Raw genomic sequence first — 18,443 nt, 5'->3', positions numbered from 1 at the left:
AAAACTACGTGGATTCATTTGCCCCCAGCATCTACATCCTCTCCTACAGGTGGTGGGCAGGCTGTGAGTCCCAGACACAGCTGGGTTGCCACCCTCCTGCTCTGCAGCCCCCTTCCCAACATGGGAAGTAATATGTAGAGGATGCACCCCATCTTCTGTGGATCCCTGAGTGCATGTGCAAGTAGCAGGCATAGAGGCTGCCCTGTAGGACATGGAGTGCCCCCTGGCCCCTGTGCCTACCCATGCTCCCCTTTTCTCCCGATCATGGCCTATGTCCTCCCCTAATACCCAGAAAACCACCTTTTTCCAGCATCCCCCTAATGTTGAAGAATTAGCAATATGGATCAACCCAGTAAATAGATAATCCAAAGTCCACTTTTGTCTTAGCCATAGAGCATTATGATTTGGGTTTGGAGTGACTGTAATTTCTCTGTTGGATCCCAGTTGGCGATGAAGTACCCCTGCATTTGTCTGAATATAGTCTATAATTGACTCTGTAGCAATGGACTGGCGGGGTGGGGGGTGGGGGTGAGGGTGTTAGTGTGCAATACCCCGCCACCTTGTGGCCAAGGTAAGGAACAGCACTTTTCGGGCTAGTGAACCTGGGCACCAGTTCAGATCACTGTGCAGTCCCTTCCCTCAATCTTCTTCAGATTGAACATCCCGCGCTCTAGGCCAGACCAAAGGGAAATGCCTTTTTGACTCTACCACCTTCCCACTCCTCCCACCCTCAGCTACACCTTCCAGCCTCATATCTACTCTGTGTGCCTGGCCCCTGACCCTCTCCCAGCCTTACCCCTGCTCCATCCCCAGGTTGGTCCGGGAGGTGACAGGGGTGAACGTGAACATGCGAGTGGGAATTCACAGCGGGAGAGTACACTGCGGTGTCCTTGGTCTCAGGAAGTGGCAGTTCGACGTCTGGTCTAACGACGTCACACTGGCCAACCACATGGAAGCTGGTGGCAAGGCTGGGTGAGTGAAGGCTGTGAGGCGCAGGATCCAAACTCCTCAGTCTGGGGGCTGGACTGCATCTCCAGCACTGGGGGGACAAAGGAGAAAGGAGGGGGGATTTCTTTCAACTTAGCAAATCATTGAACTCACACCACAGGGAATCTGTAGAGAGGTGTCTTAGATGAGATGTAATAGAGTCACTTTCTAGAGGACAGAGACTAATTCCTAGTGGCCAGGTGAAGTGCCAGCTAGTCTGGTTAACTCAGCAGGGTTTGGATGGGTAAGAAAAGCCGAGGTAGGGAGAGCCTGGGACTGAGGGACTAAGCAAAGAGGAGGCCCAGGTGTGGGAAGTCACATTACTAAAGACTAAAAGTAGAGCAGACGGTCTTTTAAGGTGACAACTAGGAGAAACAGAGCATGGGTGCCAGGCTGGGAAGATTTGGACTCAGACCGTAGACATCAGGAGCCATTGCTGACTTCTGAGTAGGATTGAGGTTTGTGAGGCTGGAGGACATGCTCTCTAGACAAGGGACGTGGGCCCATGCTAGGTAGAGGGTGAAATTATGTGAGTGCAGTTGTGGTAGGCTGGAACTTGACCTTAAGTGCTGTGTTGACAATATGACAGGGATATAGTCAAAGTTGGGGTGGACATTTGAGCCAGAGTTTGGGGGCCTGTGATTTTCATTGGGCTTTGTTTTGAATTGGAGCGTGAGTGGTGAGTTCACATTTTCTACTCCTCCCACCTGCAGACGCATCCACATCACCAAGGCCACACTCAACTATCTGAACGGGGACTACGAGGTGGAGCCAGGCTGTGGGGGCGAGCGCAATGCCTACCTCAAGGAGCACAGTATTGAGACCTTCCTCATCCTGCGCTGCACCCAGAAGCGGGTCTGTGGGCCAGGACCTGGGGGCCTGGGGCGGGTTCATTTCCAGAGGGATGTTTTCACTGTCATGGCTGGTCTCTCCTTTTCATTTTCATAGCTGGCTGCTGCCTTCTCTTCTGTTTTCCTTGAGTAGAGTTACAAATTTCTTATGCAGTAGTGGCCCCTGCAGGACTGAGTCAGGCCTTGCAAAGGCCAGTAGCAAAGAGGACACATGTGTCTGTTGTTCAGATGCAACAATCCTCAATTCCTGTCATTGTTCTCTCTCTCTCTCTCTCTCTCTCTCTCTCACTCTCAGGATTGCTGTCACACCCTTGCTCTCTCTTGCTCTTTCTCACCATCATTCTCGTTGTGTTGGACATAACCTGTGTCAACCTCAACCTTCATCTATGTCTTCATTTCTTGAAGCTGTCTTTTCCTCTTTCTAATTTCTTATCTCTTTCTTTTGTCCCAGCCCATACTTGCCAGAGTATGAAACTGAATTATTAACAGGCTTCAGGGTTCTATTTTTAATAGTGTCATGTTTCACATTCTTAATTTTTTAAAGCAAATGAAGAGAACATTTTCTATTTCTCTCTAAATTAAAATGCCTTAGACCTCCCACTTAGCTGATCTGTGGGTCAGTGCCCTTTGGTGGATGAAGGCTTCCTGGCTCTTTTCCTCAGGAGTTTGACTGAAGATACAATAGATGTGAGAACCGCCCAGGGGAAGTCTTGGATGGTAGCAACACTTGATTTTCAAGAGGAAGCACAGCTGATAGAGCAGTTCCCTCCCTGAGAGGGACAGAAGAGGGGCACTTTGCCCTGCATACCCCTCTGAGAGGGATCCTGGCCTATGTAGGGGCCGCATCAGACTCATCCACTCACTGCAGAAAAGAGGTTTGGGAGAATTCCGGATACCTTGAGGAGAATCTCACAAGACCTCACAGAAATATTTGTACACATTTGCTGGTTTCTTGTCCAGAGTGTGAATGAGCTGATGCCTTCTCACACCCTTCACACATTCTAGCTTTTGGCCTGTGGTCCACAGGGCCTCCTGCCCACCTTCCTGTTCTGGGTTCTTCCAGTTGACAAATGGCTGAGAACAGATGAAGTAGAGGCAGACAGATGGAGAGAGCGACAACCCCATCCCACAGTGTTAACTGAAGCACACTGAGTGGCCCCTAGCCCCTCATCCAACAAAGGGGGTAGATGAGGAGAGGGCTACCCCAGGGCTCCCTTACCCTTTACCTCTGATGCTCACTTGGGTGAATAGGCAGGTGGGCAGCAATACCAGGGAGAGTTTGGCTCTTAGGCAGCTGGTGGAGGCTCTCTTTGTACAGTCATGTCCAATCTGAATCATAGGATTCAGTGACCCAAACTTGGAGCAGAAGCACATCCTACTGTCCTCTGCTAGAAATTGCCTGGGGGAGAAGTTGAGTGGAGTCTGGAGTCCTCTCCTGAAGTCTTGCCTGGAGCACCTTCAGCCCCAGGTTCTGTTCTTCCCCAAGGCTGTAGACAGAGACATGCCTTGTGCTGAATCCCCACTCCAGTGAGCAGAGGTGGTAATTATCAGAGTAAGAGGCCTGGAAGTCAGCAGGCCTCGCTGCCTGGGAGAGCAGAGTTGATGCTCCCCACCCCCTCCTACAGTGCCCCCAGAGCCAGGAGGAGAGAGGAGGCACGGAGCAGGCAGCCATACATCCATGAGGTCTGTGGGAACATTGACTATCCGGGGGAGGGAAGGATGTGAACTTGGTTTTAAGGGGCTTCGGGATAGAATTTTGTTGCCTAGCTTAAAGACAGAACTGCTTAAAATCAACCCCTTTCTCACAAGACCACTTTTCACCTGCACTCCCTTGGGCCAGTCCTGGCCGGAATAGGAGTTCAGACATCTGAAATACTAGTGTTTGGGAGCTCTAGGATCCTGACAGCCCTTAGGCTGTGTGCAAAAGTGAGGGCAACTGCTGCTAATGCTGCTTAGCTAAGTATGTATTCCTGAGAGGAGTGAGGATCTCCTACACATGCTTCCCAGTGGGCCTATTTGCAGGCTTATGCTTTTGGGTCACTTTCCAGAAAGAAGAAAAGGCCATGATCGCTAAGATGAACCGCCAGAGAACCAACTCTATTGGGCACAACCCGCCACACTGGGGAGCTGAGCGCCCCTTCTACAACCACCTGGGTGGCAACCAGGTGTCCAAGGAGATGAAGCGGATGGTGAGTGGCAGGCACTGTGTGGTCACACACATTAGGCCTGCATCTTCTATGGGTTTGAGGGCTGCTCCGGCCTCTGAAGTTGCTGGAGGAAATTTGAGGAGCCATACAGGAGAAAATACAGCCCCCTTAACTTCAGACTAGGAGCTAGCGCACCTGACCAGGGCCTAGGCAGGCTACATGGGTCCTACCACCTGGTGGAATGCCAGATTTGGCCTAGGGCCAGAGCAGCAATACCCTCTTGTAGGATAGGAGCAGGAACTTTTCACAAGACTTGGGGTCCTCCCGGGGCCCCTAGGTGTTTCCTAGGGAGCTGGGTGGACACTGATATCACAGCCCTCTTCTAGTACCTACACGTCTCCTAGATAATTAAAATCATATCTTTGGCTCAGTTGCTTAAAAATGACCCCAAGTCTTTCTGGCAGGGACCTGCCTGGTGACAGACCCCTTTGCCCTTTGTGCTGAGAATCTACCTTGTCCCAGCTAGCACTAGTTTCTGGTAGGTGCATACAGGCCATGAAGGGCTATCACCTCTACCTCAAGACACTCTTTCTGCTTTGGGACAAGTGTCCCCCAGCAGTCACCTCAAATACCAAGACATGCTAGTTAGGACAAACTTTGTTGAACTATTATGGCAATGACAGGAAGATGGACTTGAATGGTGGGAAGACTAGAAAGAGGATGACAGGAAGCCAGATTGTTACAAAGTGTTTATTCCTTGTAAAGAACTTGGCCATGCTGCTCAGGTAGAGCCACCCAGTGGAGTTGTTGCCCACACTAAGGGCAGGTTGGACTCAGCTGTGTAGACACTTTGTGAATAAGCTGGGGCAGGCTGTCGGGGCTGTGCTGTGACCTTCTAAGTTCATGGTCCATGGATCAGACCAGAGGGGACGGAAGATAGGCCTGTGGGACTTCACAGATAGGCCATGGCCCGAAAGGGGATCCAGTCACTCCAAAGTTTTGCTAACAAGTAACAGATTAGGTAAGTGTGGGGAAGAAAATGAGCCTTGTTCAGAACTCCATTTATGATCTTGATAGTAGTTAAGATGTTCAAGAGACTGATATTATAAGGGAGAAGGCAGGAGAGTCCCAGCCTTCCTCCAGGACTTGATGGTCCACAAACCTTGTCAGTACCAACTGACCCTCCCTTCCTCAAAGCAAAGAGCTGATGGCCAATACGCCTTGTTACCTCCACTGTGCTTAGTTTCCCCATTCTTTTTCTTGGCAGTACCAGGGTTTGGACCCAGGGCCTCAAGCTCGCTAGGCAGGTACTGTTATCACTTGAGCCTTAGCCCCAGCCCTTTGTGTTTTATTTACCGTTGGAACAGGCTCTTGCATTTATACCTGGGCCAGGCTCTGGACTCTAATCCTCCTGTTTATTCTTTCCATATAACTAGGATGACAAGCATACACAACCCTACCCACATATGGGTTGAAATGGGGTTCCTCTTTTACCCAGGTTGGCCTCAAACAACAATCCTTCCGGGGGCTGGGGATATGGCCTAGTGGCAAGAGTGCTTGCCTCGGATACATGAGGCCCTGGGTTCAATTCCCCAGCACCACATATACAGAAAACGGCCAGAAGTGGCGCTGTGACTCAAGTGGCAGAGTGCTAGCCTTGAGCAAGAAGAAGCCAGGGACAGTGCTCAGGTCCTGAGTCCAAGCCCCAGGACTGGCCAAAAAAACCCAGAAATAAAAAACAATCCTTCCGATCTCCAAGTCCATAGTAGCTGCTGTTAGAGACATAAATCATTATGCCAGGGTTAGGGACAGTCTACTGCTGCAGGGTGTCAGTTGCTTTAACTGCATGGAAGGAGAGTGTGCAGAACAGGGTCTCCCTGCAGCTGTGGCTCTCGGTCCTGATGAGGACACAGCCATCAAAGCCCAGCCTCCTGAACCAGCTCATGTTTCCTCTCATATGTGGATGCTAGACTTAAAAGATGAATATATATATATATATATATATATATATGCATGTATAGGTAGCTCTAAAGTGAATATAATTGTAATCATGTGCCTGTGTGAGGGGATAAGCTCAGGAGATGGGGGAGGAGGGAGAATATGAACAATACTGAACTACATTGCATCTGTGAGCGAGGAAACTCACTGGTTGGTAGGGGGATGGGGAAAGGAAAGACAAAGTATATGTACATATATATATATATACACAAAGTGTATATATATATATATATACACACACACACACACACACACACACACACACACATGGAAATACTGCATTGAAATCCCTTCGAACCTTTAGCATACACTAAAAAAAAAAAAGAATGTGAAACAGGTCATGTCCAGGTTGTGGACACTAGTGGGAGGGAGAGGGCAAGCAGAGAGGGTGAAGGAAGGTGAATATAGCCAAGATGCTTGATGTGCATGTGTGAAAATGGAACAAAGAAGCATGTTGAGACTGGTTTGGGAAGAAGGGAGCCTGACCAAGGTACAGTGTATGCATTTCTGTACCTGTCAAAATGAAACCCCCTTGGACAACTAACTGATGCTCATAAGAAAATGAGACAAAGAAGGGCAGCCTCCTCCCCTCCCCCACAGCCCAGCGGGCCCACTGAGTCTCTAGACTAATGACAGAGACAGCAGTGGCTTGGAAGGCTGTTGGCTTTTAATGTTCAACTTACCAGAAATCTTTGAGCAAAGGTGTCTTTAAAAACAACAGAAATCGGTCTATTGAGGGAGGCTGAGGATTTGATGCCGGAGTAGCAAGCATCATGGTTGGGAAGATTCTAACTCCTCAGCAGTGTCATTATGTTAAATTGTGATCTGAATGTGACTCCGTTTTTGAAGTGCTGTGACAAGCTGTGCTTGTCAGGTCTTTAAGTTTGCTTACCAATAGAAGGCTGATGGTGGAAAGCCTGGGGACCGAACTCCTTCGACCAAGCCCAGGAAACCTCCGTGTCTGTGCTCCACTAGGACCTACAGGCAAGGAGAGGTGAAGTGACCCTCCTCCTAGCACTTGTGAGCAGGGTAGGATTGCACCCAGCTTGCAGGACTGTGGCTCTTGTTTTGTTCTGTTTGTTTTTGCTGTGTTGGGGAAGGAACCAGAGCCTTCTATGTATTAGGGAAGTGCTTTACCACTGCAGTGGTTTATGAACTAAGGCGTTTTCTTCCCTGTTACCTAATGGACCACTGCAACCCTATACTGTGCTCTCCACACTGACACAGCAGTGTGCAGAGAAAGGCCCTGCCCCCTGCTTAGCACAGGAGGGAAGGTAGGAATCACACCCACCTCAGCAGACAACCAGGGGAGCATTGGAGAAAGCTGGGAATAGGCTAATTTTTACTATAATTATGTCCATTGATGGTACTAGAAATTGAACTCAGAGCATCACTCTGGCTAGGCAGGTTCTCTACTGTTTGAACCATACCTCCAGTCCCTTTTGCATTGGTTATTTTGGAGGTGGGTTTTGCTTTATGCCTGGGCTGGGCTGTGATCTTCCCACTTGTGCTTATTGGTATAACTGCGGGCGACAGACATGCCCATGCATTGATTGAAATGGAGTTTTGAGAGCCTCTTTTTGCACAGGCTGGCCTCAAACCAAGAACCCCCAATGTTTGCCTTCCAAATACCTAGGATTACAGACTTGAGGCACCATGCCTGGCTGAGAACAGGCTTATTGAAAACACTTGGGAGTTGCTTTGAGATGGAGAGATAGGCATGTGTAGTCCAGCCTGATTGTTCTCAGTTGCATAGAAAACTTGCTGCAGCTCATGGGATGGATTTCAGTAGTCAGTGCCCGGTAGCAGCACTCTTCAGAGAGCTTGCCTGTCAGGTTCTCTGCTGCCAGTCATGCTGTGCTCTGAAGAGTCCTGGGAACATCAGGCAGGACACTCATCGAGGACTGGGTGGGCCACACAGGACAGTAAGTGCTGGGTGGTTCTCAGAGGACAAGGAGGAGGCTTGCCTGGGCAAGCAGATAGCCAGTCAGCCATCCTGGGCTGGGTGCAGGCACTTGGGAGCAGCTCATAAGGAATGGTTGGTCGCTTAAATGGGTCCCTGGAGGCTGCTAAGGCTGTCGGAGCCCCCAGCAGGGATAAAGATGAGGGAGAGTGTTTCAGTGCCACATGGACAACGTGTTGTCTCAGCACCAGGTGGCTTTGACACATGCGGAAGAATAGTCCCTGTTTTTGTGTTGTTAGATCAGCTCTTCAGGGGAGACAGAAAGACATGGATCCACTTGAACTCCTGTTCACTCAGCACTTGCCAAACTATTTGATTCTCCACAATTCACAGACTAACTCTAAGTAGGGCTTTGTGGTTGTGAGAAGTACTAGGGCCCCCGTCCCTTCCCTCTCTGCCCATGGGATGAACAGCAGAGTGACACCCACACCGTGCAGATAGTTCCTGACCCATGAGTCCCCTTACTATCGGAGTCTTACACCAACATGTTGCCTCTCAGATAACCAAAAAGCTAGCACAGGTCCCTGGAACTGATATTTTAAGTATGAGGCTTGTGAACTTCTGTAGGTTTTTGTGTGGTGTGTGTGTGTGTGTATGTGCGCGCGCACGCGTGCGCATGTGTGTGATGCTGAGCAGCTCAGCAGTTTCTGATGGGAGTGGTTGGCAGAATTGGGAGGGGACTCTCTAAACCCATGGGCCAGGAAGAGGGGAGAAGTTAGAGGGCACAGAGGGAGTCAGAAAAAGTGCAGACACATGGACTTTGCCAAAAATAGAAAATGGAGTGAAATCACAGTGCACAGAGCTTTAGGAAAGACCCCAGCATGTTTGAGAAATGAAGGGAGGAAGGGAGCCCACAGCCCTGTATGCAACGTACTGGTCCACAGCAGGGAGCAGGGAGCCGCTGTCCGGCAGGCCTGCTGGCCCTGCTCTGGAGCCTGATGCTCGCGATGTGCCCTGTCCTCACACTCTTCTCTCTCTGTCCTTCTCTTCTAGGGCTTTGAAGACCCCAAGGACAAGTAAGTAACGTGCCCTTCTTCCTTCTTGCCTCCCCCGTCTGGGGACCAACAGCTCCCCCATGTTGCCACGGAAGACAATCCCACAGACATTCTGAGCTGAGAGTGACAGGAGCTCCTGCCTATGTCCATGCACCCTTCACCCAGCACTCTACACACACAGCACTGTACACGCATACCACACAGGCCATGTCTTCCCACTAGATACACACACAGATGCATGCAGGTGTGCAAGCATGTACACACACACACACACACACACCTGGCTTCTGGAAAACGTACACCTTGCACATTCATCAGCAGGATCACACCCAGTTCCTCCTCTTTCTCTCCCACTTTCCAGTTCTCGGGACTTTCAGAAAAATCCCTTTCGCCTATAATCCTAGCTATTTGGGAGGAAGAGCTCAGAGAATCGTGGTTTGAGGCCAGTCTGTTCATAAAAGTTGGTGAGACACCATCTCAACCAGTGGGTGGGTATCATCTCCAGCAACATGGGGAGCACAAACAGGAGGACTCCAGTCCAGGCTGGCCCAGGCATAAAGCAAGACCCTAACTGCAAAAATAATCAATGCAAAAGGGACTGGAGGTATGGCTTCAGTGGTAGAGTACCTGCTAAGCAAACCTGAGGCCCTGAGTTCAATCCCTAATACTACCACCAGAGGAGGAGGAGGAAGAGGTTCAGGAGGAGGAAAAGACTCCAGCCTGAGGAACAGGGCTTTAAGTTCATTCCCCAAAGACCATAGAGCCTTCTTCCCAAGAAGGACTAGAGCCCCATTCAGCAGACAGGTGGACCACATCCTGGTGGTGGGAGTCCCACCTTCCAATCTCAACCTTAAGTTCAGGATGAGGAGCTCACTGGAGAGTCAGCAGAGACTGTGAGCTGTGGGAGGAAGCAATGGAAATGCAGTGTTAACCCACATAATAGAAGTCTGTTCCCGTCCTCTAGCAGCAGTCCTGGGACTTAGGTGGCTTTCTGCACACGTGCTGTTGGAAGAGTGCCGGCTTGTGTTCCTGGCTTCTGTGGCCCCAATCCCCCCAGGCTGTAGCCCCCCAGGCTAGGACCGACAGTGGGAAGCCTCTAGGCCTCTCTGGTCAGTCCAGGTGGTCATGTGACAGCACCACTCATGGCTGATCTGCTTATGTCTGCACTCCCTGCTCCCCAGGAATGCCCAGGAAAGTGCAAACCCCGAAGATGAAGTGGATGAGTTTCTGGGCCGGGCCATCGATGCCAGGAGCATTGACAGGCTGCGATCTGAGCATGTTCGCAAATTCCTGTTGACTTTCAGGGAGCCTGACTTAGAGAAGAAGGTATGTCATGGGGTGAGGGCCCCGGGGGAGGCCACCAGGGGAAGACATGAGGGTCAGGATGGCTTCCTCCTTCTTCTACCACCCCGGAAGTTGCCTCTCTCATCAGTTTTCCACCTGTGAGGCTACACTACGGAAGGAGTCAGGGGTCTAGGGAGACTTTCTTGGTTAGAAAGGATAAATCTTGAGCACTCTGCACCTTGCTTTCCGTAGCTAGAAAGCAGGGATATTAAACATACCTACATCAGGATCAGAGTTAGGATTAAAGGAGGGCTTTCTGCATAAAACACATTAAATGGAATCTCCCACGTAGGAGAGTAAATATTGGTGTTGTCTTATTGCTGTAACCATTGGCAATCCATCCCTTGGGGCTCACTAGAAGCTCTGGGTATTAAGTTGGAAGGGATAGTCAAGCTCTCTCTGTCCTATCCCCTAAGATTATGAATGAAAAAGCTCAAGCTGAGGTATGACTCAGTGGTGAGTGCCGGCTTAGCAAGTGCAGGGCCCTGAGTTGAAACCTCAGTACCACAAGAAAGGACGGGCAGGAAGGATGGAGGGAGGGAAGGAAAGAGGAAAGAAGGGTAGAGTGGATGAAGCTCAAGACAAGCTTGGTGGTGCACACTTGTAATCCATCTACACTTGGGAGGCAGAAGCAGGTGGATCACAAGTTTGAGTCCAACTCAGGCAGAGTTAACTAAGACCTCATCTCAATAGCAACAAAAGGCCTGGATACCTGGCTCAAGTGGTAGAGCACCAGTCTAATTTGCACAAGGGCCTGGGTTCAGTCCTCAGTATAGTAAAAAGAAAGAAAAAGTAACAGCTGAGAGTGGTCAAGCAACTTGTTGTGGGCCTCCTAGTGTAGTGGTGACAGAACCAGAGCTGGGCCTGGTTAGGTGGTTCTCTGTGTCCTGTTGCAGGGTCTCCCCAGTGCCCGATTACAGTGTGCTTGCGAGTGCTCAGGACAGCACTGACTGAGGCGAGCCCTATTAGCAGAGTGATACTGTGGCACAGGAAGGAGACCTGACTTACACATTACCTGCCGGCATGACTGTCACAGTTCCAGCTCCATAAGTAGTTGGTTAGTGTCATGGAGGAGCCAGGCTTGGGGGAGAGTCATGGAAATCCTCAGGGCTACAGTTTTCTTCTGAAGTCGAAGTGCCGGGAGTCCTGTGCTCCTTCCATGCTCTCGTGAGGATGATCCATAGTGAAATAGCGCGACACTGGCTGGACCAGCATCAGGTTTCTAGTACTCAGGATTCCAGTCCCTCTCAGCTGTGCTCCTACACACACTACCATGAAGCCACTGGGGTTGGTGGCTTGCACTCTTAAGTCATCTGTGGCTCCCAGGTCTGCTCTGTCCTGGAGTGGGGTGCCCCAGGGTGGCTGGACAGACCTGGTGCCTTTGCCCTCACCCCACATGTCTCCCCTCAGTACTCCAAGCAGGTGGATGACCGATTTGGTGCCTACGTGGCATGTGCCTCGCTTGTCTTCCTCTTCATCTGCTTTGTCCAGATCACCATCGTGCCCCAGTGAGTATCCCCCATCTTGGGCTTCCTCTTCCACCATGGGGGTTCCCTGGGGTGGGAGGGCAGTGACTTAGAATAGTGGAGAAGGGAGTTTGGGGTGAACCTGTTCAGGCTGGAAGGCAGGTTTTCCAGTGCCCTCCCCCCTCCTGCCGTATGATTTGGAAGCTAGGGGATATAACCTTGCATAGTAGCGATGGAGGCCTACCCAGCAGACAGAAGACGTCCTGCGGGGTGCTGCCCTCGGCAGGGGAACCCCTTTTCCTCACTTCATCACCTCATTGCATTTAAGCACATTTCCACTGCCCTGTTTGTCCCCCACCCGAAGTGTCCGTCTGCCAGGCTGGCTTCTCTGTGCCCTTTGGATCTTGAAAAACAAAATCCATACATCTTCAAAAGATAAATGTTTTTCTCTACTGTGGGTATTTTTTTTAATGGATTTCAGGTTCTGGAGGTTTTTCAAAAGGAGGTGCTCCTGAACACCTCAGGACTAGCTGTGTCTCTGAGAGCCTTGGGCTTCCACGGGGCCCACTTCTGAGTGGGCAGCGGGGAAATCTGGGCTCAGTGGCACGTCCCTGAAGCCACAGCTACTATGGAAGTGTAAGAAGGCAGCTCGGGAGACCACGGCCAGCCCGGGTGAAAAAAATAATGAGAGTCAAAAGGTCTGAGGGTGTAATTAAATGGTAGAATGCTTTGCCTAGTAAGCTCAGGGCCAACTTCAAACACCAATCCTGCCAAAAAAAAGGAGGAGGAGACTAAGGAAGAAGGAGGAGGCAGCAGACACAACAGCAGTGGGCTTTGGGAAATGAAGTTTAGTAAATAGTCATTTACACAAATGCTGTATATGTGTGTGTATGCATGTGCATGTATCCGTATTTTTATTCTTTAGTATTAAATCATTCAAACATGCAGAAGATTACCATTGCCCATCCTATAGACAAAACAGTTGTTAGTATCTTTCAATATTCAGTTCATCTGGCTTTTTTTTTTAATTTCTCAAAGTATATTTAAGGATATTCCCCTCCCCCCCAAAAGCCTCAACAGGTACCTATTATAGGGGCATTTTCCTCCCTAGTCACAAAACCTTATACAACAAATAAAATTCCCTACTCTAACCTAACATCCAATCAATAGTCAGGCTTCCAAAACACTTCCTTCAATGCGTTCTACTTGTAATGTACAGCCTGAGTCTCTAGAAGATCCATTGGGTACAAGTGCTTCTGTCTTCTAAGTCTTGCTTACCCTAAAGCATTCCACACCCAGCACCTATTTTTCAATTGAAGACCCACTGAGGACTTGCAAAGGTGCACAGAGAGCTTCTGTGTGCCTTTAATACATTTCCCTCGGATGTTGACAACTCCGTAACTGCAGAGTATAAAGCCCAGGAAAGCCACAGGGAGCAATACTGCTTGCTCAGCTGCACAGTGCTGGGACCCCACACTGCCTTCCTTTGTCCTTTCCAAGCTGGGATAGATAGATGGTTCCCCAGCCTTGCTTGTCTTTTGATGACTTTGACCCTTTAATGAGCCCTGGGCAGTTAATTGTGCCGTGCTTTTTTTTTTTTTTTTTTTTTTTGCCAGTCCTGGGCTTTGGACTCAGGGCCTGAGCACCTTCCCTGGCTTCTTCCCGCTCAAGGCTGGCACTCTGCCACCTGAGCCCCAGCGCCCCTTCTGGCCGTTTTCCATATATGTGGTGCTGGGGAATCAAACCGAGAGCTTCACGTGTAGGAGGCAAGCACTCTTGCCACTAGGCCATATTCCCAGCCCCGTGTGCTGTGCTTTGATTTGGGTGTATCTAGTATTCAGATCAGAGTAGAGTTTTGCATTTTGATGAAAGTTACATAGTTGCTCTTGGTGTATCTTACCAGGAGGCACACGATATTGACATGCCTTATTTCTTTTCTTTTATGATTACTATCTTTTGAAAAAATTGTTATTGTACAGAGGGGTTACAGTTTAAAAAGTCAGGCCATGTGTACTATGATTATTATCTTCAAGTAATTGTACAGGAGATTTTAATTCCATAAATCAGTTTATGAACACAATGCTTCTTGATCAGTGTTATCCCTTCCATTGTTCTCCATCTTTCCCAACACTTTTTTTTGTGTGTGCAGGTACGAGGCTTGAACTCAGGGCCTGGGCATTGTTCTTGAGCTTTTGTGCTCACGGCTAGTGTGCTCTACCACTTGAGCCACAGCTCCACCTCTGGCTCTGTGTGTGTGTGTGTGTGTGTGTGTGTGTGTGTGTGTGTGTGTGTGGTGTTAATTGGTAGATAAGAGTCTCACAGACTTTCCTGCCTGGGCTGGCTTCAAACTGCAGTCCTCAGATTTCAGCCTCTTAAGTAGCCTAGGATTATAGGCCTGAGCCACTGGCACCCTGCTGCTGCTACTGCCCCTCCTCCCCATCCTCATCGTTCTCCTCCCCCTCCTTCCTCCCTACCTCTTCTTCTTTCACCTTCTCTTTCCTCCTTCCTCCCTACCTCTTCTTCTTTCACCTTCTCTTTCCTTCTTCCTTCTTCTTCTCTTATTGTTGAAAAGCTGCCCCTTACATTGGTATCTGCTGTGACTGTCAGGAAACCACAGGTGAAAAACAGCTCCCGGCAGCTGGCTCCAGTGACTGCAACCGAGCCCATTGCCCTACACTGAGGCTATTGCAGACCTGGTGGTATTGTGGGTCCTAATTGGCACAGAACCCCATGTTTCTGCATTGGAATGGCATAATTAGGGACTGGAGGTATCAACAAGCAAGCTGGGCCTTTGTCCCATCACAGTTGAGAGTCCCTTAGCTTGAGTGCACACTCCTTCCTGTTTCCCACTTTTCTTTCTCTGCAGCATGGCCTGGGGGCTAGGCCACACCAGGTCCCTGCTCTGTCTGCAGTGGCTTCATTCCCTCCCCTGGCTGAAGCGCCCAGTGTCTAAGGCATGTCCAGAAGCCATTCTAGCCATCTCCTCTCTAGGGAAGCCTTAAAAGCCACTTTAAAGGTCTTTCTTTTCCTCTGAGGAATTCTTATGCTGCATTTGTGAAGGCAGCTAAGTGCTGCGTATGTAGAAGCCAAGAACAAAGGCACTGAGCCTCCCCAGGGGTATCCCCTCTGCCTAAGTACTCTACTGGCCTATAGCCTGCCCGCAATGCTGGGCATCCAAGCTGCCCTCCTCCGTCACAACCCAGTGGGATGGCAGGTATACTGTTCTCTGGATAGTAATGGCAACGAAGGTCACTTCTCTAGTGCTTTCTGCCTTCAGTGACCTGCAATTTGCATCCAGGAGATCCAGGAACGGGGGTTAAGGATCTGGTCCTCCTGAATACACAGCACACCCTGATTCTCAAAGTGGATTTTTATACATGTAGGCCATCCATCAAGTCCATTTTCAGTCTTCTCAGTTACTTATCAAGTCTTGAGTAACAATGTGGAGTGATAGATAACCAAGATGTGTTTTAAAATTGATTTTCCCAGCTCAAGTGGAGAGTTCCTGTGAACAGCTAAATTAGGCATGATATTGATTGGTGTCACCTGGGTTTCTCCTGCTTCCGTGTGGGCTGTGGTTCCTGCTACAAGGGTAGCGATGGGTGGAAGAGCAAGAGCCAGGCTGTCATGGCTGTGTGAACCCTTCTCAGAGAGCTATGGGAAGGACGGAGCCATGGACTTCAGGGAAATGGAACCATTTGGGGTTCCACATCCAGGGACCTCTGGAGCCATGACGATGCAGTTGGGACTTACGATCTGTGTGCTGGGGAGACTCTGGGGTCAGCTAGCTCAGCACCACCCCTGGACATGCTCTTCCTCATCTTCTCTCCTCCCCCAGCTCCCTGTTCATGCTGAGTTTCTACCTGACCTGTTTCTTGCTGCTGACCTTGGTGATGTTTGTGTCCATGATCTACTCCTGTGTGAAGGTGAGTCCCCTGAACGCCAAGCCCACCAGCCAGCTCTTCCCAGCCTGCCGTGGAGGCCGCTCCAAGGATTTGAGCACCATGCTTAGCCCAGGCAGGGAGATGTGTGGTGGGTTGTATGATACTGGGTCACACCTTTCTTGATTGGCATTGGCAGCAAGCCGTGTTCCCATTGGTCACCTTAATCAGCCTGGTATACCTGCAACAGGAAGATGCTGGCATCCATCCCTCAGGTGTCAGGTGGGACCACAGGAGTGCCAGAACCTGGCACAACACAGTAATCAGTGAGCATCCGCTGAAAGCCTGTGTGTGAAGGAGGCCTCTCATGTTCTCCAGTGGCCCCAGGCATCCTGGTTGAGGACCATAGTGCAGATGAGGAATGTGGCCTTTGAGAGGCCCAAAGTTTCAGAGCTAGCTCAGGTTGGCAGCACGTGTCCAGGACTAGGAACCTGGCTTGTGTTTTGTTTTTCTCCCACACTTCTCTTGAGCATGCTGTATCCCCCTGTCCACGCTGTGTCTCTTGGCCCCAGGCCTCATCCACCAAGCCTTTTCCCTTGCTTCCTTCACCAGGTGGTCAAGGACTTTCTCTCCAGCCTCCAGACAAAGCCTTTCATTAGACTGTGACTGCCTGGTCACCGCACAGTCAGGGGCTTGGTGGACCAGGGGTCAGATCTGGAAGGGACCTGAGAAGTCATGTGGCCTGGCTCAGCCTTCCCAGGGCAGCTACACAGGAGGATTTTTCAGAGAGGGGTGGGGTCAAGCTTAGGAGAAGCGTGACAAGTTGTTTCCAAGGTCATAGGATGTCTTGGTCCCTGTTCCTCCACAAACACTTAAAGGTCATTGGCCTGCTGCTGTCTGCTCAGTCACCACAGCTTTGGTCTTGCTGAGGTTTTCTTTTTGTTGTTTTTTTTTTGTGGTTGTTGTTAATTTGAGATAGGGTTTCATTTCACTACATAGCCTAGACTGGCCTCAAATTCTCTTACTTTCCTGCTTCAGCCTCCTGAGTGAGTACTGGGATTACAGGCATGAACCATCATGCCCAGCATGTTCTTGAGGTGCTTAAGATCACCAGCCTGCTTCTTCTCTAGCAGACAGTTCACTTTTTTATGCTATAGCTATTAAAAAAAAATTGGATAGTTAGAATAGCCAGAAGGCAAACCTGACCCAAGTGTCAATCAACAGATGAATGAATAAAACATGATGTAAAACTGCAATAAATTATTATTTACATGTAAGACAATAACACACTGTTCTATTATATGATTCTACTAATATGAACTGCCCAGAATAGGCAAATTCATGGGGACAGACAGCAGACTAGAGGTGACCTGCAGCTGACCAGAGAGCAAATGAGGACTTACTACTTAAGGGAGCTGGTGCCAGGCGAACTCCTTTTTCTGAATGGATTTCTGCTTAGAGTGAAGACAAATGATGGTTGTACAGGATTTCAATTATAACCAATGCTACTGATTGGCACACTTACCAATAGTTAAAATGGCAAATTTGTATGTGTGTACCAGTGCCTAACTACTATATATATATACAACCATAATAAAAAATGTCACAATAAGAAGTGATGCTGTGGCTCAAGTGGTAGAATGCTAGCCTTGAGCAAAAGAATCTCAGGGACAATGCCCAGGCCCTGAGTTCAAGCCCAGGAATGTTGCTTAGTGGTAGAGTGCTTGCCTAGCATGCATGAGACCCTAAGTTCAATTCCTTGGTACCATATTAGCAAAAATAAGTAAAATTAATTTTTAAAAAATTAAAAACATGTCACAGTAGGCTATCATAGTAGGGAATGCCTATAATCTCAATACTGCAGAGGCTGAGGCATGAGACTTAAAGAGTTTGAGGCCACCCTGGGCTGCATAGTGAGTTCTAGTCCAGCCTGAGCTGTTTAATAAAACCATTTGGAGGAAAAAGGTGACAATAATCTAAAGGAAAAAAATCCCACTTCAAAAATAATATTGCTTCGTTTAGTTATGTATGGAAGCATCGTTATGTGTGTGCTTCAAATACTTAATGGGGCTATTTAAATCAGAATCAATGCCATAGGTAGTCCACCATTTTTTAAACTGGAACCCAAATTTCCTCTTTTCTATTGGCAGTTTTATAAACCCGAGCTGTTCTGACTCCCTGTCATAGGAGCTCCCTGCTTTGTACATGTCTCTGGAGAGCCAGAGCCTCTTCTAGGCAGATGCCTGCGCTGGGAAGCCAGGAAGGCACCCCCACCCACCGTCCCACAGCCTGGATGCAGGCAAGCCCCTCGTGCTGGCATCCTTCCACTCTGCCCAGACTCCTGCACACAGTTTTGAAGCTAGGCCCTACTGCACAGTCAAGGAAGCCTTTTGAGAAGTGCCAAGGGAAGGCAGGAAGCTCTTCCATCCATGGTGTTTACGTGGCATGGCGTGGGGGCAAAAGAGTTGAATGTTAAAGCAAGGATTAGAAACCATCTGTCATACTGTTTACAAGTAAGAGCCTCACCTGGTGTGAAAACACTTCCTTCAACTGCAAAACCCATTAATAAGTAACAAGGCCAGCCACTTTTACTGGCCCCATAGCTTTTTTAAAATGCAGACGTTAGGCTGGAGGACAGCGCAGTAGTAGAGTACTTAGCTAGTGTGCATAGGCCCTGGGTTCATTGCCAACACTGGAAAGGGGAGAAAAAAGAAACTTACTTCCTAACTAACTTTTCTGTTGCACTTAACAACTGGAAAAGCACTTTCAAACATAATCACATCATTGAGTCCTTGTTTGCCTTTGGGAAAT

General features: G+C 49.2%; 1 protein-coding gene across 1 annotated transcript in view; it reads left to right on the top strand.

Annotated features, from left to right (window-relative positions):
* The window catches only part of Adcy5 (adenylate cyclase 5), a 149,547-nt gene that overhangs the window by 111,798 nt on the left and 19,306 nt on the right, over positions 1-18,443 (top strand). Inside the window, exons 6-12 of the mRNA XM_048346779.1 lie at positions 814-972; positions 1,701-1,842; positions 3,887-4,027; positions 8,940-8,962; positions 10,123-10,267; positions 11,696-11,793; positions 15,590-15,677. Of these exons, the coding sequence (XP_048202736.1) occupies positions 814-972; positions 1,701-1,842; positions 3,887-4,027; positions 8,940-8,962; positions 10,123-10,267; positions 11,696-11,793; positions 15,590-15,677 (796 nt within the window). The remainder of the gene's footprint in view (positions 1-813; positions 973-1,700; positions 1,843-3,886; positions 4,028-8,939; positions 8,963-10,122; positions 10,268-11,695; positions 11,794-15,589; positions 15,678-18,443) is intronic.

Source organism: Perognathus longimembris, chromosome 5, assembly GCF_023159225.1.
Source record: "Perognathus longimembris pacificus isolate PPM17 chromosome 5, ASM2315922v1, whole genome shotgun sequence".
Taxonomy (NCBI): Eukaryota; Metazoa; Chordata; class Mammalia; order Rodentia; family Heteromyidae; genus Perognathus; species Perognathus longimembris.
This window is presented reverse-complemented; position numbering and strand designations above follow the sequence as displayed.